The 22,557-nt window shown below is 37.0% G+C and overlaps 1 protein-coding gene across 2 annotated transcripts in view; it reads left to right on the top strand.

The window, feature by feature from the left end:
• Window positions 1–22,557, top strand: part of CERS6 (ceramide synthase 6) — a 294,482-nt gene that overhangs the window by 162,797 nt on the left and 109,128 nt on the right. For both annotated transcript variants that reach the window (XM_007539315.3, XM_007539314.3), the window contains exon 4: window positions 2,897–2,954. In XM_007539315.3, the coding sequence (XP_007539377.1) occupies window positions 2,897–2,954 (58 nt within the window). The remainder of the gene's footprint in view (window positions 1–2,896; window positions 2,955–22,557) is intronic.

Below are 22,557 nucleotides of genomic sequence, written 5' to 3'. Positions count from 1 at the left end.
GTAGTCAAGGAATTACAAATTCAGTTTCCTTTTAGAGCATCAAAATTGACCAGTAAAATGCATTAAATAAGTTGGTTTAGTACTATCAATTGTTAAGGCAGACTGGAGAGAAATAACTACTTACACCACCGATTCTTTGTGTCATCAGTATAATGATAAAACAGTTTATCACACATAGTATTTTTCTTAGTATTTATTTTTCCATTGTTTCTTTCAATCCATAATTTTTAAGACGAAGGTAAAGTTGTTTTACATGACTGTATATTTTAGGGGTGCAGTTTTACCTTTAATCTGTATGACCATGTTTGTGTAAATATTGCTCCAGAAACTGGTATTTCTCTTCCATTACAGGAATGAAACTAAAATCTGGGTATTAGTAAGTTAACCCTAAATTGAGAGAATTTATGTGTCTTAATTAGATTGCATACATATTTTGGAAAGCCCATTGCAAATGAAATATGGGGTTTCTTATTCAACAGTTATTAAGAATTTCAAGATAGTGACAGCAAAACATTAAACAAAACCTAGGACCCCTTGTGGCTACACAGATTTAAGCCAGCCCTTGTACATTCAAGCAGAAAGAAACACAAGATACTTGCTCACAGCCTCCATTACTAGCTCATAATTGAGATGAAGTTCAAGTTAACAGTGCCATAGATTCTGCAGAAAGTGAACCACCTACAAGGGGCTTTTGGTATGAGGTTTTTTGTTGTTTTAATGTTTTAAGTCAGTGATTTAACACTGTTTACAGACTATTAGATTTAAGGAATAATCTCTTACCTACAGTTGGTGCATACAGATGTGGCTTTTAAAGCATTACTTTTCTTTTTTGCCTCTAGTTTCTGGGGCTCAGTGCCAGCACTATGAATCCACCCCTTCTAAGGACATTTTTATTTCCCACCAGGGTTATTGCTGGAGTTCAGTGCCTGCACTATGAATCCACTGCTCCTGGAGGCTATTTTTTCCTTTTTGTTGTCCTTGATATTTATAGTTGTTGTTGTTGTTATTGCTGTTGTTTTTGTCGGATAGGACAGAGAGAAATCAAGAGAGGAGGGGAAGACAAGAGGGGGGAGATGAAAGACACCTGCAGACCTGCTTCACCGCTTGTGAAGCGACCCCCTCCCCTGCAGGTGGGGAGCGGGGGCTCGAACCAGGATCCTTCCTCCAGTCCTTGCACGTTATGCCATGTGTTCCTAACCGCTGTGCTACTGCCCATCCCCCAAGGGACTTTTCTTCTCCTTCTTCTTCTTCTCCTCCTCCTCTTCCTCTTCCTCTTCCTCCTCCTCCTCCTCCTCCTTCTCCTCTTCTTCCTCCTCCGCCTTCTCTTTCTTCTTTTCATTCGATAGGACAGCGAGGGTAGGATGAGATAGAGAGAGGGAGAGAAAGACACCTGCAGATCTGCTTCACTGCTAGTGAAGCATCCCAGCTGCAGGTGGGGAGCAGAGGGCTCACACCCAGGTCCTTGAGCATATCCCTGTGCTCAGTTCTTTGTGTGCTTAACCGGATGCATCGCCTCCCAGCCTCCTAAGCATTACTTTTCTGTATAGCTTGGAAGCTTTCATTGACTCACTACTGCTTCTCTCAGTTTTTTTTTTTTTTTTTATAATTCAGGTTTTATTCATGAAGGATTTCCAGCTCAAAAGTTTAAGACTCTTCCTTTAAGTGTTAGTTCTGACTTAAGTTTCAGACTATTTGCAGACTCAGTGAGCCAACTGAGAAATGAAACTCTGAGGGACACTTCTATATGTTTAGGGCATTCTTATTTCTCATCGAGCTCTTGAAGACCCCATCATTGTTCTTTTACTCTTACCTGAAACTCATTATCACTTATATAAGCTTTTTCTGCAACATGAATCTTATTTCATATTTTTCCATGGCTTGCAAACAAAAAAAAAAAAAAGGAAATTTACATCTTGACGAAATGAAGTTGACTAGTCACTTTTTCCCTTTTCTTTATTTCTAGCTTATAACCATCATTACAGATTAACCTCAGGAATGCTATTTAGTAAAATATGATCAACTTTAAAGGCACAGCTGAACACTATCAGAAACTATAGGCACTGAATACTAGAGTAAATTTTTGTAGTAGATATATATACATAGATATATTTACATAAAGAATTGTTTTAAGAGATTTACACATCAACCATTTAAAATCAAAAGAGAACTGAAAACATTGTCCTCATTAAAAATAAACCATAACAACCATATAGTGGTATGGTATATTATTCATACTTGTGTTTCTGGTTAATGATTTATTTAGCGTTCTCTTGGTTTACTTTAGGAAGGAAATGTGTTAACAAATGAATTAATAATTATTTGTTGAAAGATGAAAAATGTACTTGATTTTAAGTATTAAGGTATTTTTAAAACCTGCACTTAAATTAAGCCAAGTTGTTACCTAATATCTGAATCAGATGAACAATTAAGTTGTATAGATCCTTGTACTGTGGAAATATGACACTTTGTTAAGTTTTTATTTTTTAATTTATTTTATTTTGATGATAGAGAAATACCAAGAGAAAAACACAGTTCTGGCTGAGTGCTGGCTTATAGTGGTGCTTGTGCCAGGGAATGAACCTGGGATCTCAGAGCCTCAGGCATGAGAGCCTTTTCCATAGCCATCATGCTGTCTTCCTAGCTACCTGTTTAACAAGAGGAAATTCATTTGTTGAACAAAGACAAAATGAGCAAGTAAAGTAACCAAGCAAATGAAAATTTAAGTTATGAATGTCCCTATTAACTTTTAAAATGTTTACAGTAAGTCATGCCTGAGTGATCATTAACATGAACCCCTGGTTGGGGTGGGGGAAATTTAATGGACTTTTTCATTCACATTTCAAAATATACTGTGAAATATACAAACTGATGCCATATATTTTTCAACCTTCTACAGGTGGAAATGTTCATTTTTCCTTTATGTGTTTACTTACGGAGTCTGGATCCTGAAGGAGGTAGGACCTGCCAAGTTACTTTATGGAATATATAACTGTAAAACTGTACCTCATTCCTTATGTGTGACATTGGAGCTTTATCAAATTATCGATAGTGGGGCTGGGTGGTAGTTCATCTGGTTGAGTACACATGTTATCTATCATGTGTCCCCACCTACAGGGGGAAAGCTTTGCGAGTGGTGAAGCAGTGCTGCGGGTGGCTCTCTTTCTCTCTCCCTGTCTCCCCCTACCTTCTCGATTTCTGGCTGTCTGTATCCAATAAATAAAGAAAATTTAAAAAATAAAAAATATTGTATACAAATAAAAATAATGATAGTAAACTTCCTGAGAATTATTTATGTATTTTTCTTGGATTCAGAAAAAACATTCAAAGTTTATTTTATATGGTATATAATTTTTAGGAGTAAAATTAAAATAATTTGAAGATAATCTGTTCTTTTTTTCAGTTGAAATAATGTTGTTGAATCCTCTGACCACCCTCGTTGGTTGTTACTTGTGGACATTAGGAACCTATATCTATCCATATGAAGCTTTGAAAACAGTTCTCACACGCTTTGAAAAGAGTCAGGTTTTGAAATGTCTATTATCACTGGGGTATTCATATGTACAGATTATGTAATCATTTTGCATAGTTACTTAAAGGCTAATGCCAGCTGCTGGTGCAAAATATGCTTGCTTTCATAGAGTCTTTCTCTTGTGGCTGTTTTATTTTACCTTTATCATGAAAATATTTTTTGGGACTACTGTCGTCTTTATTTTTTTAAGATAGAGAAGAGAGGTAGAGAAGCAGATACAAGAGTCAAAGAAACAGTACTGAAGTTTCCTTTTTTATTTTAATCTTCATAATAAAGTATTTGCTTTCTTATTTTTTATTTATAAAAAGGAAACAGACAAAAACATATAAGAGGGGTACAACTCCACAGAATTCCCACCACGAGAAGTCCATATTCCATCCCATCCCCTGATAGCTTTCCTATTCTTTATCCCTCTGGGAGCATGGACCAAGGGTCATTATGGGGTCTGGCTTCTGTAATTGCTTCCCCACTGAACATGGGCATTGACAGGTTGATCCATACTCCCAGCATGCCTCTCTCTTTCCCTAGTGGGGTGGGGCTCTGGAGAATCGGAGCTCCAGGCCACATTGGTGGGGTTGTTTGTCCAGGGAAATCCGGTTGGCATCATGGTAGCATCTAGAACCTGGTGGCTGAAAAGAGAGTTAACATATAGAGCCAAACAAGTTGTTGACTAATCATGAACCTAAAGTCTGGAATAGTGTAGATAAAGAGTTGTGGGGGGGGGGTATCAGTTTTGTAGATAGCTAGTATACTGGCCCATTTTAGTTATATTACAAAGGGCCTGTAGCTATACTAGTTTTTGTGGTTGTTGTTATTTGTTTTGTTTTTTGTTTTCCTTGAGCCTGAAATCTGATATGCAGGTGGATCCAAGTTATTGTCTGGGTAAATGATGTCATGGGTGGAAAAAGGACCAGAAAGCTTCATCAGGGAAGAGAGTAGTTCCCAAACATGGGAAATGTGTATAAATATTGTTGTCTGTAAACCCCATTAAAGTTTTCCTTTAATGTGGTAGAACCTTTGCACAAACCTGGGTGATGTGCATGACTAAGCAGTACACTTATGTAAATGAGCCAGTTCACTGCAACAGGAGTGCCACAGTCTGCTGTAGGTTGTGTCTGATTATGTCTCAAATATAAACAACCAAGACATCTCATAATCAGACACAACCTACAGCAGTAATTTGGGAAAACATACGAAGTTATTTTTAAAAACAGAAGACTGTGATGTTTGCAAAAGAGTGATAACTTTCACAGTGAACCTTTAAAGTAGTATCAATGTTATCTTCAATTAGCATAAGTAATTTTCCAAAATTAGGAACAGTGCCCATTGGAAAAAAAAAGTGCTTATAAATTTCCATGTAAATGTTATTATGAAATGGTAACTATCTTATTTTATTTTATGTTATTAAGCCTGTATGATAATGATTTGTCTGACTATGGCAAATTCTATCCTAAATAGTGATTTTTTTGCCAGTATTTTCACATTTTCCTAAAGGAAATGATGTTTGCATTGTCTGTTCCTCTAGTAACTTTTTTTTTCACTTAATAAGATCATGCGACTCAGAGATTGTGTAGAAACAGAAAGATGAACTTTACTCTGTAGACTTTCTGAGAGTCTCAAGGGAAGGAAAATATATGTAGTAGAAATGGGAATTGTGGAGCTATGGCAGACACCATGCGCCAGCAATAACCATGACACCAAAAGAATGGGAAGTATTTGTTTTGTATTATTGACTATTGTCATTATATAAATATCTAAAACTTACCAAAAAATAATAAATTTAACTCTTTGGTATTATTGTTACATTTAGGAGTGTTCCCATTCTACTTTTCAAATTTACTCATCTAGGAAAAGTATGGCTGTAGAATTTTTATGCTTCCAAGTATATTACCTCAGAAGAGGAAATAGCATTGGGTAGAATTTGAGCTGAGATATGAAAGTAGGATTTCATAGGAATGTTGAGTTGCTCACTGAGGTCAAGATTTGGATACATGATGATTTGTGGTTGTAAAGGGCTGTGATGTTGAGAAAGAAGGGTGAGATCCAAGAGCACTTTTTTTTGTCTTTTCCTGTGATATTCAGGATATGGTGCCTGTTAGCTCTTACATGGTTTCTTAGCTCCTAAGACAAATGGCTCGGCCATTTGTCATCAGAACAGGATATACTTTGACACTTAGCTCTGCATCACTCTGTTCCTAAGCAAACTGAATTGAAGAACAAGTTTTCTCTCCCTGACTCTGTGGCTCTGTAGATTCATTAAAGGGTCTGTCAATGAATGTTTGCTTAGAATTGTTTTTCTTTAAGTGACACCAGTTCCTTTTCATATGCCTCTAGTTACAACAATTGATTTAAGAATGCCAATAGTGTTTTCTTCTTGGACTATGTGCAATTGAGCATTCTTCCTCTAAGCACACAGATATATATGGGTACCTTTATGGTATAGTATCTAGTTCTAATGTGGGGAAGGAAAGCCTACAAAGAATTAGCTATGGCATAGTACACAAGCCTAGCCCACTTTTCTCAGCTCACAGCTGAGGAAGCAGAAATTGAAAGAGGGTAAGTGGTATTCTAAAGTTTGCACAGTCCATTAATTAAAGGCTGTATCTAAGATGAAATATATGTTACTGCCTCTTATTCTAGCACTTGCTTCATTTAACTAGCCTGACCTCAGCATCATTTCCAAGTGACCTCCCTCTTGTTAATAACTTGACCTAACATGGTCATCCTTTTTTTATAGAACTTTAAGTACTTAAATATTCCTATTTTAAAATAGATGTTTAAAGTATATTTCTATTAACATTGTTGGAATGGACATATATTTGTCCATCCATGCAAGAGGGAAAATATCATACTGGGTATGGTATCAGAAATCATCAAAGCAAGGTAATTTCCAATTTTTACAGTATTCTGAGTATTTTAAAGTAAAAGGCCAGGTAGTGGGGAAGATTGAAGTGGTAAGAGATCACAGCTACTTTTTATTATCAGTGTCAAAAATATGAATTATTACATGGACTGTTAGAAAATATCTGGACAGCTTATGCTATTCCATCGAGTTTCTTTTGCCTTAAAAGCTGTATAACATTAAGAACCCTGAAATCTTGTGGTTTGGATTATTTAACAAACACAAATCAACCTGTTCCTGTTACTGTCAATAAAAAATAAAAATGAGGGAGTCGGGCGGTAGTGCAGTGGGTTAAGTGCAGGTGGCGCAAAGCTCAAGGACCAGTGTAAGGATCCTCTTTTGAGCCCCCCAGCTCCCCACCTGCAGGGGAGTCGCTTCACAGGTGGTGAAGCAGGTCTGCAGGTGTCTTTCTCTCCCCTCTCTGTCTTCCCCTCCTCTCTCCATTTCTCTCTGTCCTATCCAACAACGACGACATCAATAACAACAATAATAACTACAACAACAATAAAAACAACAACAAGGGCAACAAAAGGTAAAATAAATAAATAAAAATAAATTAAAAATGAACAAAGCAATAAGTGATTTTGAAACTAGGCTTCTAACTGTAAAAGTTATGAATATTGTGATATGTTTACTTTCTATAATATGACTAACAAATCATTAATGTATTATTTGCAACAAATTAATTGAAACAACTCAGTATATTCTACAGCCCAAGGAATGTGCATGGAATAAATTACTCAGTTAAGAAAGGTATTAAATTAGCACTGAGGTTATAGCTCATAGCTCTTTTATTTGATGAAATGTACTGGCTTAATTATGGTTGTGTGAAATCGTCTAAAGAACACCAAAAAGACTTCTATAAGGCTCTCTCCACTTTTTTGTGATCTGTGTTTTGATAAAATGACATGTTATACTAACAGCATCCTCCAGATGGTGAGGTAGAAAGACTTGAGAATTTTTATTTGAAATGTAGATAGATTTTTGTGGGGGAAAGCACTTCAACTCTAAGTGGCTATGATTACCGAATGATATTTGCTTCTGTACAATTAATTATTACAAAGACTTGTGATCTTCATGTTAGATCAGTCCATGAATTTTTTAAACTGTGAGCTTGAAGTTCTTTTTTATACTTTATTAGGTAAATAGTGTTTATTTTTAATAAGAAATTCTTTTTGGGGGGAAAGCAATGATGTATAAGCTAATTGTCACATGGGTATAACTTCTCATCTCTCCATGATAGGTATCTGCACACCACTTACATCATCAACTCAAGTTTTCCTACACTGTTGTGCATTGGGTCCTCAAGGTCCTTTCAAGTGCCTTTCTTCTCATCATTCCCTATATCCTTAGTCCAAGTTTCACCCTGTTTTTACTTTGTTTCTTAAGTCCCATGTGTAAATGTCACTCTCTCGCTTCTAGTGATTTGCTCAAGATGTTAGTAGTCTCTATTTTCATCAGAGATTGGTCTGTAGTTTGCTTGTCATGCCTCTCCCCAGTTTGGTATGAGGTTGATGCTGACTTTATGGAATGTGTTAGAGGAAGGAATCTATTTTCTTTCCTCTAGTGTAGGTGTTTGCACACCACTCCCACTTCCAGCTTAAGTCTCCTCCCACCACTGTGAATCATATCCCCACCTCTATCTCAAACCCTTCCTGCCACTCCACTATAAAGTCCTGAGCTCTACTGCACTAGACCGGAGAGTTTCTTAGATGGAACTTAAAGGGATCGTGCTAAGAGAGATAAGGTAGAAGGAGAAGCTACAGTATTAAAGTACCTTGCTTACAGGTGGAACTTAAGGCATAAAGAAAGGGGAACACAGGGTTCAGTTTAGTCAATGAATCTTATCCTTTCAGTCCTCTTCAACAATAACAGTGCTGGAGGATCTCTAGGAATAATGAAACTCCAGACAGGACTCATATTCAATTATCAGAGTGTCGTCTACTTTTATTTGTTTGTTTATTTATTTATTTCCCTTTGTTGCCCTGGTTGCTTTATTGTTGTAGTTATTATTGATGTTGTTGTTATTGGATAGGACAGAGAAAAATGGAGATAGGAGGGGAAGACAGAGAGGGGGAGAGAGACAGACACCTGCAGACCTGCTTCACCACCTGTGGGGCTTCACCATCCAAGCTCACTTATTTTATTTTTTTTTTTGACAGAGATAGCAGAGAGGCAGAGAGAGAGAATGAAAGTTGCCACAGCACTGGAATTTTCTTCAGAGTGGCTGGGGTATTTGAGCCTGTGGTGCACACATGGTAAAGCAGTGCATCAGTCAAGTGAGCTATGTTGTTGGCCCTCCCAATTTACTCATTTAGATAGAAAGAAAGATACATCACCAAAGCTTCCTCCAAGGTGATGGGGGGCAGGTTGAACCTGTTTGGCAAGCATAGCAAAGCAAGAGTACTATCTATCCTGGTGATCTATTTTGCTAGCTCAAGTAAAAATTGAAAACATTGATGGGTGATCTTGTAATATTTTTGTTGTCAAACACTTCATGCAGATTGATTTCATAATACAGCTTTTGAAAGAAGAACAAAAAGCCCCTAGAGGAAGCATATGACTAGTAGACTTGGAAGCATGTGGTCTCGAGTTCAATGACCAGCATCATATGAGTCAGAGCTATGCTTAGGTTCTTTCTTCTCTCATATTAACAAATAATCTTTGAAAAAAGAAATCTCCCACTCCCCAATGAGGACAAATATAGGTATCAAAAATCATTAGAAAAAAAATGTACATTTTCCCAAGACAGATACAATTAGTGGAAAAAAAAATAAAGGGCAGTATACATATTGTAACACATATTATTATTATCATTATTGTTACTTAGTAATGATTAACAAGATTGTGAGATAATAGGTGTACAAATTCACAGTTTCCACCACCAGAGTTTCGTGTCCCATCCCCTTCATTGGAAGCTTTCCTATTCTCTATCCCTCTGGGAGTATGAACCAAAATTCTTTATGGGTTGCAGAAAGTGGAAGGTCTGGCTTCTGTGATTGCTTCTCTGCTGGACATGGATGTTGGCAGGTGGATCCATACCCCCAGCCTGTCTCTCTCTTTCCCTAGTGGGGCAGAGCTCTGGAAAGATGAGGTTCCGAGACACATTGGTAAGGTCATCTGCCCAGGGAAGTCAGAATGATGAAGTCATGATAGCATCTACAACTTGGTAGCTGAAAGGTGGGTCAGATATAAAGCAGGACAAATGTAACACACATTATTATTAGTGGTTTTTCTTTTTTTTGTATACTCACTGGGTTTCTCTCCAGCATGACTTCTTTAGTAGGTCTGTAAGGATCTGAACTCTTAGATATTTCCACATTGTTTACATTAATGACGTCTTGCTTCTAATGCCCGTCCAGTCATATGTATGGAAACTGTCATTATATGTGAATACATTTAATCCTTGTTCACATTATTAAGATCTCAGTACCCAGAGGGCTTTTTCATACATTTGAAGTGAAAATGAAGAAATAAGAGAATTTCTCAGATTCCAAACACATATAATATTCACAGGTATGGACATAACACTTGTGGTTTATGGACTGGTGATCTCTACAGTCATTCTAAAAGATGCACTTGTCTACTTAAATGAGAGAGGAAAAAAACAGAGCAGCACTGTGATACAGGCAGTGCTAGAGATCAAAACTGGGACCTCTTATGGTCAAGCCTGAATCACTAGCTACTACATCACCTCACAGGCTGCATCTCTCTGTTCTTTAGATTTTTCTACAGCACCCAAAGAGACTCACTTTTCACTTACCATGTGTGTTAGTTTCCTGAGGCTACCGGTGTGACAAGTTACTACAGATTTAGTGATACAACAGTACTAAATTATTATCTTACCATTCTGGAGGTCAGAAACATTAAAGTCACTTTTATTGGATGGTAGTTAAAGTACCAGGAAAGTTTGTTCTTTTTGGAGACCCTGGGAAAGGATTTGTTTCCTTGTTTTCTTCAGCTACTGGTTTCTGCCTAGATTCCGAGGATTTGTGGACCTTTCTTCCATCTTCAAAAGTCATCCCTCCGATCTGATTCTGTTGCCATATTACCTTCTACTTTTCTATAGTCACGTCTCTCTTGGTCTTTGTGATCATAGTCAGGACCCCTCTGGGTAAGTCAGAATAATTTCCTCATCTCAAGATTTTCATGTTAATCATGTCTGTAAAACTACTTTTACCATATGCGGTAACATCCACATATTGCAGGAATTAGTACTTGAATGTCTTTGGGGGTCTATTATTTTCAGCTTGGCAAACCATGAAAATCCTCTACTCATCTCTCCAGATCTCTCCGAAGGCAATTATTAGTGGTTTTAGCAAATTAGAATCATTTTGTGCTGCCTCTCATCTGAAATGAGCTGATTTGCAGGAAGTAACATGCTTCTACAATGAATGTTATTCTTATTTTAAAAGATCATTGGAAGAATCTAATAAACTTTTATTGATTAGATTTTTATTAAGAATTCATGTAACATACATACAATATGAAGTTTTTCTACAGTAAGGCCCCATACCCCTCATCTTTGAGAAGCTTACAGACTTACAGATATGACCAGCTCACAGGTTTATATAATGCCAGGTGTGGACCAGGCATTGGCACACTCGGTTGAGCACACACATTACCTATGATGTGCAAGGACCTGGCTTCAAACTTCTGTTCCCCACCAGCAGAGGTGAGGCTTCATGAGTGATGGAGCAGTGCTGCATATTTCTCTTTCATTCTTCCACTAGATCTCCCCCTGCTCCTCTCTCAATTTTTCTGTCCTATAAAATGAAGAAGTAAAATGTTTTTTAATGATAATATTAGGCAGGACAGAGAGGATGGGGAGATAGAAAGTCAGAGTTCTCAGGACTTGCATAAAAGAGTTCCCACATTCAAACCTTGACACCAGCAGTAACCAGAGCAGAGAGAGAGCAGTGCTTTGGTCCTCCAACAGTGAAAATAAATCCTTTTTTCAAAAGGGGGCAGAAGAAATTAGGCAGTGCATGATAAAAGTACTGTAATGGTGGAACAAACAAATCTCTAAGATTAAAGGAGTAGAAGATAATCATTCTTGACAACTTGGTATGTTGTCAGAGAAAAGTCTGAACTAAATATCTGATTTTGAAGATAAAAAAAATAAGAGATGTGGGCTTCATGATAAAGAAGAGCAAAGGAAATAAAAACAGAAAGTGGTAAGACAGAGAGATGAGGGGGTTGAATTGTTATGTAGAAAACAGAACGGTTACACATGTACAAACTACTGTATTTTACTGTTGACTATAAACTATTAATCCTCCCAATAAAGAAAAAAAATAGAAAAAGACAGGCACACACACACACACACACACACACACACACACACGGGGCGGGGTGGAGCATGTGAGTTTGGAAGACAGCAAGCATACTGTAGGTGGCAGACAGGCATAAATGATGACTAGCATATCAAAAGGTTAGTTTCCACTTAGCAAAGAATAAAGAGGTGACAGGCTGGGAAGTGGTCAGCTGGATATAATGTGAAGTATAACTTCAGAGTAACAAACCCTGGAGGCAAACTCTAGAGCAGCTTTGACCATAGTAGCAGTCGTAGCATTGCCATGACACTAGCCCACATACTGGTAAGAAGTGAATCTTATTCATAAAGAATTTTGTGGAGGCTGGGTGGTGATGCACCTGGATAAGAGCACATACTACAGCATGCAAGGACCTGGGTTCAAGCCTCCTGACCCCACCTATATGAGGGAATCTTAACAAGTGGTGAAATAGTGCTGCAGTTTCCTCTACCTCTCTCCCTCTTCATCTTCCCCCTCCCTCTCAATTTCTCTCTATTTCTATCAAATAAATAAGTAAATAAAATTTGTGTCAGGAAAGCCCGAAAGTGTTAATAGAAGGTTAGGTTTTAGATAAATAAAGCATTTTATGCTAGGTTTGAAGGTTTATCTAGTACTAAAGATATAATGCCAATTTTTTTTTGTTAAAGAGGAGATATTGACATAATTTTCTCAGTGTATTTAACAGCTACTTCTGGAAACATAGATTTACCATCACACATACACCCCCACACATACACAATCTCCAGAGCAAAGCAACTTTAATAGACGCCATTGTAACTGCCTAGATGTAAGAGAATTGATAAGGAGTAGGCCTTCAGCCATTGCTACTTAACTTCAAAGTAGCAGAGTTGGTATTCAGACACAGTTCTAGTAATTCTTTGCTCCTGTTTGTCACTGTCAAATGGTTTCTCTTAGCAAAAATGTTTGGCGTTCTGTCATATCCTAAAGAGCAAAGTTGTTCGCTGATACTATGTATTTTAGTGTGGATATTTTGTGACAGGAAAGATGGAAAAGAAATAAAATGCAAGAATATTTTCAGTTTTATAAGTATCTAATTTCTCCCATCCAAGTACTAATCAGGCCTGACCCTGCTTAGCTTCCAAGATCAGACAAGATTGGGTGTGTTCAAGGTGTTATGGTCATGGTCGTAGACAGACGTGTCTAATTTCTACTGAAATTATAAGGATAATGTTTCCAGGAATCTTATATTTATATTTTAACAGAAAAATCACTTTTTAGCACTCTGTACTAGAAAAAATAGGACATTTCAGCATGTAAAGGGAAAGGTCTTGTTTTCCTCCCTGGAAATAAGTCTCTTCCAGTAGTAAACATAACTGGTATCACTCCTTCCTAAAATGGCTAAATTCTCTCCTTTATATATTTCATTGTTTAATCTTCAACTTCATTTCCCTTTCCTCACCTTCCCCTTTATCTCTGAACGTCTGGACTAGCTATCCAAAGTCTTTGTTTTTTTCTGCCATGTGTGGCCCAGTTCCCCCATACTGGGCCCCAAAATGTTTAATTGTGGGGCTTGGCACAATTGCCTGTGTGCTCCCCTAGTCTTTCTGTAAAGAACTTCAAACCAATTTGTGAAAGTGAATACTCAATAAATAATTACTGAACTAGATTTCCTATTCGTCCTTGAGGTTGACATTAAACTGGTTATGCCATGTCACATAAAATGTTCTAGAATGGGAGACGGGCAGTGGCGCAGCAGGTTAAGCACACATGGTGCAAAGCACAAGGACCAGCGTAAGGATCCCAGTTCAAGCCCCGGCTCCCCACCTGCAGGGGAATCACTTCACAAGCGGTGAAGCAGGTCTGCAGGTGTCTATCTTTCTCTCCCCCTGTCTTCCTCTCCTCTCTCCATTTCTCGCTGTCCTATACAACAACGAAGACAGACAATAATAATAACTACAACAATAAAACAACAAGGGCAACAAAAAGGGAAAATAAATAAAATTTTAAAAAATGGTCTAGAACTAGGACATATGAGGAAAAAAAAAGAGAGAAATAAGGAAGTAATTGTTCTTAGACTGTTACAAAAGGAGCTACTATTCCACATACAAATGTTTTATCTGTCTCTGTTTATTTGCTCTAGGTTTTTTCCTGCAAGTTAAAGAAATCATGGAAAAAGCCAAAGAGATCTCTGTCCATTTGAGTAGGATATGGTATATGCTGACTTCCCTTTTCTAACTATAGACATTGAAGTTGTTCTCTCATGGAAGGAAGGGAGAGGATAGGACTCACAACAGTCATGGACTGTTCAGTAACATTGATGGAGAGCCTTCCTACTCTAAACACTGAAAAAGGCTCATCAGTTTTTAATTTCTTTGGCCCTACAGCAAATATAATTGGCGTCTTTTTCTATGCATTAGTTTATATTATTTAGTTTTCAGGTATATAACATTGTCAATACACATCTGTATATAGTATAGTAATACTATGCAGTAGATAAATAAATAGTTCTAAAAAGATATTTTTTTCCCACTACCATCAGGGTAGATAAAAATATTGTATATTTGGGTGGGGTGGGATAAGACAAGCAGGCAAGAGTAATGAGTAGTTTGAAGAGACTTGGTACTAATAGATAAAGAAGTAGAGATATTAGGGAAAGAAAATTTCTGTTTGTAAGAGAATAAAAAGGTCTTTTTTGGAGGCAAGTGTTTAGTCTGTGTTGTACTTTTCTTAAATTATGATAATTAAATTTACTGTCATATGTGTATGTGTATACACTCCACACACAGAGATTATAATACTGAAGTAACTAAAGAGAAGTTTGACATATGATTTTGGGCAGTTATGTTTTTGTGGTGCAATTTTCTATAGTGGTCCTACCTTTGCTTTTATCTAGATACCTAGATTTGTATGTCTTATTAATGTCTTATTAATGTAGTCTTTCTTCTTCTTGTTGAGAATCATATTTTAGAGTTAAACAAAATAGTTATTTATACACATGTTAATGTTATCCTCCATAACTTTTGCAACAGAAATAGATAGGTTCTGTGAAATAAAGGGAAGAAGTAAAAAAGAAAATTATTTATGTAGGATTTTCTTTTTTCTTTATCTATAAAATAAAAAGTACCAATAAGGCCATAGGATAAGAGGAGTACAATTCCACACAATTTCCATCAAGAGTTCCATATTCCATCCCCACCCTTGGATGCTTTCCTATTCTTTTTTTTAAATTTTTTATATTTATTTATTTTTTCCCTATTGTTGCCATTGTTTAACATTGTTGTGGTTATTGATGTCATCGTTGTTGGATAGGACAGAGAGAAACGGAGAGAGGAGGGGAAGACAGAGAGGGGGAGAGAAAGACAGACACCTGCAGACCTGCTTCACCGCCTATGAAGCGACTCCCCTACAGGTGGGGAGCCCAGGGCTCGAACCGGGAGCATTCCTACTCTTTATCCCTCTGGAAAAATGTATCCAGGTTCATTATGGTGTGCAGAGGTGGAAGGTCTGGCTTCTGTAATTGCTTCTCCACTGAACATGGGCATTGGCTGGTTGATCCATATTCCCAGCCTGTCCCAATGTTTCCCTAACGTGTTCCCTAATCTGCACCCGTGTTTTGTCTCATGGGCCCTGATCTGTATCTATTTTCTGTGGCTTTGTTAGGAGGTGCACTGCTCAATATGGAATAGAAGAGTCCTATGAGCTAGGAATGGTCTCACCAGCGTGCTGGAGCTGAAGGGTTGACATTCCACTCCTGGTGTCTCTGTACACAATCTGAAGTGAAATGTGTTGAGGTGGTGCTGGTTGCAGTGGTTTCATACAGCAAATGCAGTATGAAATAGTATAGATCTAGTGAAGTGTGCAGGAAGACAAGCCACACCCTACAGTTTCCAGGACTAGGAGAAATATGTGTTTTATAGAGAATGGGGAAGGTCCCTGCTGTCTTTGAGTTTAAGAAGGCAATAGGTAGTTATTATTGTAACCAAGTTATTAGGGAATTTGGTTTACTTTGAAAATCCCGTTTTGAGGATTTACTGTATCATTATGTAGTATTTTCAAAGTAACTTTAGACTGAGTCAGATCTAACATTTACGTCACTGATCCTGTTTTCAAATACTTATATGTTCAAATACTTATATGTTTTCAAATACTTATATGTTTCAAATACATACATACATATATATACATACATACATACATACATATATATATATATATATATATAATTAATGCAGTTCACCAAAACCAGATAGTCAAGCAACACCTTCACTCTAAAAACAAAAACCAATAATACAAAGGGAAAGAAAGGAAAAGAAAAAAGAAAGGAAAAAAGAAAGAAAGAAAAGAAACAAGGAAAGGTAAGAATAGACAAGTACTAAAATAAGATCTCAACTATAAATTCTAGAGATAGTGGGAAGAGAGAGAAGTAAAGAGGAGAAAGACACAGAGGGAGAGAGAGAAGAAGAGTGTACTCTCAGTTAGACTTCTATAAGATAATTCACGGATGAGTGTCAGTGAATAAAAAAGGGAAAAAATCAGTGAAAGGAAAGAGACTTTTCAGATCAGCTTTAAGGAAATAAAAAGAGAAGTGGAGAAAAGAGAGGTAGAGTGGGCCAAGTTCCTCCCAGAATGTGTAGCACACTCAATCACCTATCAGTGAAAGAAGCAGCACTGGATACTTTTGCTCAAATTGGAGAGGGGGGAAAAGAGACAAGCACAAGTAGTAATAATAATAGAATTAAATTAAATTAAAATCACTAACAGTCAGTCTGCATATTGAACCAGTACAGATTTCTGCACACTCGTCTCCTTCCTAAACCAAGCTAAAATTTAGTAATTAGAAGAGGTAACTATCAGGCAAACTAGCAAAACGGGAAACTCCAAGCCAATCTCCCTGTTTCCTTTGTTCCTTTTTGGCCCCCGTTTGCCAGGCAAACATGGATTATAGGACTCTTGTTTAGTTCTTGTCTGCCCACCTAGTGCATCCCTATCCTAGTACTGATCCAGAATTCCTACCCTCATCTGAACTTCCCAGTTTGGAATTAGCCTCTTTGCAGAACTTAGGCCATGTGTTGTCTCTGAGTCTCCATCTTGGCTCCGCCTCCAATTTTCTTTTTTAATTGTAACTTGGTTTTCTAACTATCCTTATACTATATTTCAAGCGTCATTATACATCTACATATGGATAAAATTATAGGAGAGGTTACCAGCAAATAAAGTGCATACATACATACCAATTTATTGTTACTTAAGTAACAGCAAAAATATCCTGGGAAAATTTGCCTTTTCCTCATCCCCTCAGGTTAAGCACACAGGGAGTCTCTTGTACCTGTCTGTAAGGTATAGCATTTTCCCTGTTTCTTTCACACACACACAGGCACACACTCTTCCATTCCATTCCATTTTGTTCCTTGTAAAAGTGAGAAGTCATGCTAAAAAGACAAACAGAACACATTTTTTTCGGTCTATTAGGGGTATTAATGGTTTGCTATCAACAGTAAAGTACGGTAATTTGTACATGTGAAAGTGTTTGTTTGTTTTCCATATAACCATTCAAACCCCTCTAGGTCCTCCTCTGCCATTATGTTCCAGGACCTGACCCTCCTCCCCCCACCGTTCCAGTCTTTTACTTTGGTGCAATGCACCAACTCCAGTAAAGCATGTGTTTTAATTCTGTCATCAGTTGGCTGTTCTTTTTCCATGGACATCAGCAAGATTCAAAAACATCTTTGTTTAGAAATCAACCTTTCATATAAGTTATGTATTCAGACACATGAAGTGAATAATGTATTTTGTGAGTTTTTTCTTATGCTGATCATATCCTTTGCCTTATATGAGTTTCCGCTGTGAAGATTTGGGGATGTTTTAAATTATTAAAAACATTAACAGGTTTATTGATATGGTTCTTGGCATGCTTAACTCTGACTTCTCTAAATATAACTGTGCAATCGCACAATGAAGTCATAGGAATTTGAGTGTGCATATGAAACAACTTTTAAAAATAGTAAGTATTGTCATTAGAATTAAAGAAAATCATTTAAGGTTTGCAGAGAACTTGGAGAAAAAAAATGTATCCTCAGTGAGTTGTTTACTAATGACTATTTCTCAAATGAGATCCCGAGAAGTGGTTTAAAACTGGGGAGAAGTGGTTTAAAATCCCAATGGGCTCATGAAATCTCTAATCTCTAATGACGGATGCATTTTTATTTATAGGGGAAATTTTTCTTTTGTTCTTTTTGTAAATTTCTTTATCGGGAGATTAACGGTTTACATTTGACAGTAAAATAAAATAGTTTGTACATGGGTAACATTTCCTAGTTCTCCACATAACAATTCAGCCCCCACTAGGTCCTCCTCTGCACTAGATGGTTGTGACACAGATAATGGTCATCTTGATTACATCAAGAATCTGTTCATAAAACAAGGACACTCATGTGAAGGTAGAAAAAAATACTACAGTACAAAGAAGTAGTATTCTTCTCCTTTGAAAGAAATTTTAAAACCTTCTCGTTAGAGAGAAGATGTGGTGTACTGATACCTACCGAAGGAAGATGTCAGCTGTACACCTGTGGTGGCAATAGTTTGATGTAGCAAGATCTCCTCAGTGAAGTGTTCCAGAACAAAACATGGCTTTTAGGGTGTGCTGAATTACTTTGGTTATCTTAGGTATTTCTAAATTTTTGTTTTCAATTATCTACTGCATCCTTAGCTTTATCAACTGTACATAGGACTATTTTAAATTTTTCAGTGTCCCTTATCTCCATTAGTTTTATCACTATTTTAAAATATCTCTTCTATAGGCAAGTGCAGCAGATAAATGTTATCTGATGCCAGCAAAGATAACAGTTGTTCAGTGGTAGAAATTGGAAATTGCCTCACTCTCTGAAGGGAGGCTGAGTCAACATACTCTACCACTCATTGGTTCTGAAATGAGTGCAGCCTAGAATGTTTCTAGATATGACCATGGAATGTGAGCTCAGACTGACAGGGATGTAGAGGTTGCACAGGCTCCTGTGCTAAGTATGAGTAGACATGGGCCCTAGGTCAGATTGATAGGGTTTACAGTTAATGGTATTTTATATACTTTTCCCATATTTAGGAGTTCCTCTCTGCCCTGATCCAGATTTCTAGTTCTATTCCAAACTCTGACACCATCTCCCCAGACAGTACTCTTAACCCACCTCTGTGTTAGCTGTTGGGCTCATGCAAAAATTAGTAAAGTCATGGGCTCCTTTGGAATATACTTCAAATAGACTTCCTCGGCTCTTCCAACATGAGTACCCCAAATCTCATCTGCTATACTCTTAGCTTTAGGTTCCTGATTATTAAACAATTTGTTCTGCTTTATATCGTAATGTTTTTCAGCCACCAAGTTGCAGATGCTACCATGACACCAACCTGAATTCCCTGGGCAGAGGATGTGTCCTGGAGCTCCACCTCCCCAGAGCCCTGCCCCACTAGGGAGAGATAGAAACAGGCTGGGGTATGGATCAACCTGTCAACACCCATGTTCAGCGGAGAAGCAGTTAGAAAAGCCAGACAGACCTTCCACATTCTGATCCCCATAAAGATCATTGATTCATATCTCAGAGGGATAAAGAACAGGGAACCTTCCAATGGAAGGGAGGGTATATGGAACTCTGGTGGTGGTAATTGTCTGGAATTTTACCCCTCTTATCCCACAATCTTGTTGATCAGTATTAGATCGCTAATAAAAAAAACCCAGTTATTAAGATTCTGCCAAAATCAAGTGAGTAAACTAGAATTTACGAACTCCTCTTTTAGCTTTATGCCCTGGGATACAGAAAATACTTTTATTAATAAATAACTAGAAAACCATTTGCTTCAAAGTGGTTGTCAGATAATCCTTTTTGGTACACTAATGAATGAAAGAAAGGCTTATATTTCTAACATTAAGAAGAATGTCCAAACAATTTATTAGTATTATATTGGTGAAGTAATTATAAAATGTATATGGAACTGAAGTTGCATGTAGATTGTGCTTTAAACTAACAGTACTTTTCAAATCTCCCAGAGAGCTTATAGATAAAGGTTTCTATGAACAGGAGAATCTAACTCAGAATCTAGGTTTACCCCCGAAAGGAGATTTGAAGTAACCTGCTGTGTTATCTACCAGATCATGCCTAACCATATCAGCTAATTTTCTAACAGTCTCTATATCCTGCCCTACCTAATGATATTTTTACCTACAACTAGTGATGCCTTAACACAGTGAAACTTTTCTTCCTCTTGTTCTTTAATGACTAGTATTAGAACACAATCTAAAAACATTTACCTGTGTGTTTTTGACCTGCTCCATTTCTGAATATCTGTGTGTTTCTAAACTGTGTTCTAACCTCTTAAAGAGGTGGGAAGCAGGGCTGTGGAAAGAGCTCACTTGGATAGAGTGCTGGTTTGCCAGGTCAGCCCAGTCCCCAATGCACAGAAAGAAACTATAGTCTCTTTTCTTCTTTCTCCCTCTCCCTCTCCCTCTCCCTCTCCCTCTCCCTCTCCCTCTCCCTCTCCCTCTCCCTCTCCCTCTCCCTCTCCCTCTCCCTCTCCCTCTCCCTCTCCCTCTCTCTCTTCCTGCCTCTATTTTTTTAAAGTCAAATACATGGTGAAAGAAAAACTGAAATTTATTTGACTATAACCTATGACTTTTAAAATATTATCATAGAAACTTAAAAAAAAACCTGAATAACACATCTACTCTGTGAAAAAATAATACCAATTCAATTGGTACCTTTAGACTTGCTTTTTCCCCCCTAAAGATTTCACATTGTCATCTCATGATCTTTTTTCATTATTTCTTTGTTTCATGAATTTGGTTCTAAATTGTTTTGAAAGAATAACTTATTTCTGCCATTTAAAAGTAGGTTTCAGAAAAGGTAGGTTTGCTACACATCGAAAAATACTACCCAGAAAAAAAAAATCAAAATTTAATTCTCTCCCAGAATGCATGCTTCAGAAATTTGATTTCTTGAAATATGACCTTAAAATTTGTCTCTTAAGTATAGAGGTATGGTAATCAGAAATGTCTCCTTAAGTTAACATAACAACGAGTTGGGTGAATTTCAATTAGCTTTATGAGTTACCTTATATGGAGTATGGGGGGGGGGTTCATGGTTGTATAGACTCAGGGAAATCTGTGTTGCTGTCAGTAGTTCTGTCATATCTGTGTCCTGGGCAGATACAGGTGTGACTCAGGAAAAAAAAAGGGCAAAGGAGAAACCAAGTTAAATTAAATACTATTTCATCATTATTATGAATGTGCTAAAAAAAAAAACCACTTATTTAAAAACGCTATCATTGATGGTCTTAATTAAATTTTTAATGGATTTAAGATTAAGAAATCATTTAGATTAAGCCTATAAGATTACTTGCTAGAGTTTCAGCTGGAGAATTTTGTATATTAATTATCAACTATTTCCCAAGTACCTAATGCACCATTTGTAGGAAGGATGTAATTTGCAAGTTATAGGCCATGAGTGGAATGGAGCACAGTGGTCACATTTCTCAACTCTAACCAAACCTTTTCCCCATTTAAGATTTGGAGAAGACACTCTATATTTCTTGTCTTCTCCTTGTGCTTCCTCCAGTTACTCATTAGTAGCTCAGCAGGCTATTGTTTTCCCCCAGAACAAGTTTAATCCTGACATTGTTCACTCCTCAGATTTAAAATTAGATTTTGTCTTTTTTGTATATATTCAGGGCAGGCCAGGTAAAGTTACCACTGGCATTTAACTAAGAACCATTAGAATCTTTGAAAACCAGAATACTTGCTTACAGTCAAAAATAACAAAATAACAGGACACAGAAGGCATTAATACTGTGGGAACAGATATACTAGCTACAGAAAGTACTAGCTGTGGTCATAGCTCATGGGAAATGCTGTTTTGGTGGCTATGTATTTGAGCTCCTTTTCTCTGACTATCATTTGGTATCACACTGTTAAGAATCAAAAGATGGTTTTAAGAGTATTTTTTCCAAAAGGCCTGTGAAATTGACTGATATGCAGATATGTTGCTTCTTCTTTTAAGTTAGAGTATCTTGTTCTCTAATAAAATAGTTGGCATAACATCAGGAAATAATATTTCTAATTTATTATTTATTAGAATATTTCTAATAAAAGAAATGAGTTCTCAGCAATAATTGTTTTCAGCTAAGACTCTTTAGCCCTGGTATTCCATACAGTGCTATTATTATTTGAAAAAAATGATAAGCAATTTCTCATATTGTCATGTCTGGGTATTATTTTGCTAATCTATAGATATTTTACTTTTTAAAGAGAAAATAATTTTTAATATTTATTCATTCCTTTACTGAGTATATATATATATATGTATATATATACACTGAGATATATGAGTGATATATATATATATGTATATATAGAGAGAGATAAATCTGCAGCACTGCTTCACCACTTGTGAAACTTCCTCCTTGTAGGTGAAGGCCAGGGGCTTGAACCCAGGACTATATATACATGGTACTGTGTTCCATAGCAATACCCCAGAATATATTTTTTCTTACCAGCTCAAAAAATCCATTTTGAACCCAACATATTTCACATATATCAAGTTTTATTACTGTATGAAATACTTTCTATATTTGATATAGTGGTTTCTCTGAGCTCTTTGTACAGTTAAGTAAAATGTAAAATGGTAGGTAGGAGTAGTGGGCATGTTCTAATGGGAGGAGCAGCACTGACAAAAGATGACTGTGAGACAGTATCTGAAGGAGGCATGGAATTAGTTAGTACTATTGAATAGAAACTTAGACACAGAGGGCTGAACTCAACCAGCTCACAGGGCAGGGGACATGCCAGCTTCCTTCCAAACATATTGTAAGGT

This window comes from Erinaceus europaeus, chromosome 18 (genome assembly GCF_950295315.1).
Source record: "Erinaceus europaeus chromosome 18, mEriEur2.1, whole genome shotgun sequence".
Classification (NCBI taxonomy): Eukaryota; Metazoa; Chordata; class Mammalia; order Eulipotyphla; family Erinaceidae; genus Erinaceus; species Erinaceus europaeus.
Note: the sequence above shows the minus strand (reverse complement) of the source record. Positions and strands in the feature narration are given on the sequence as shown.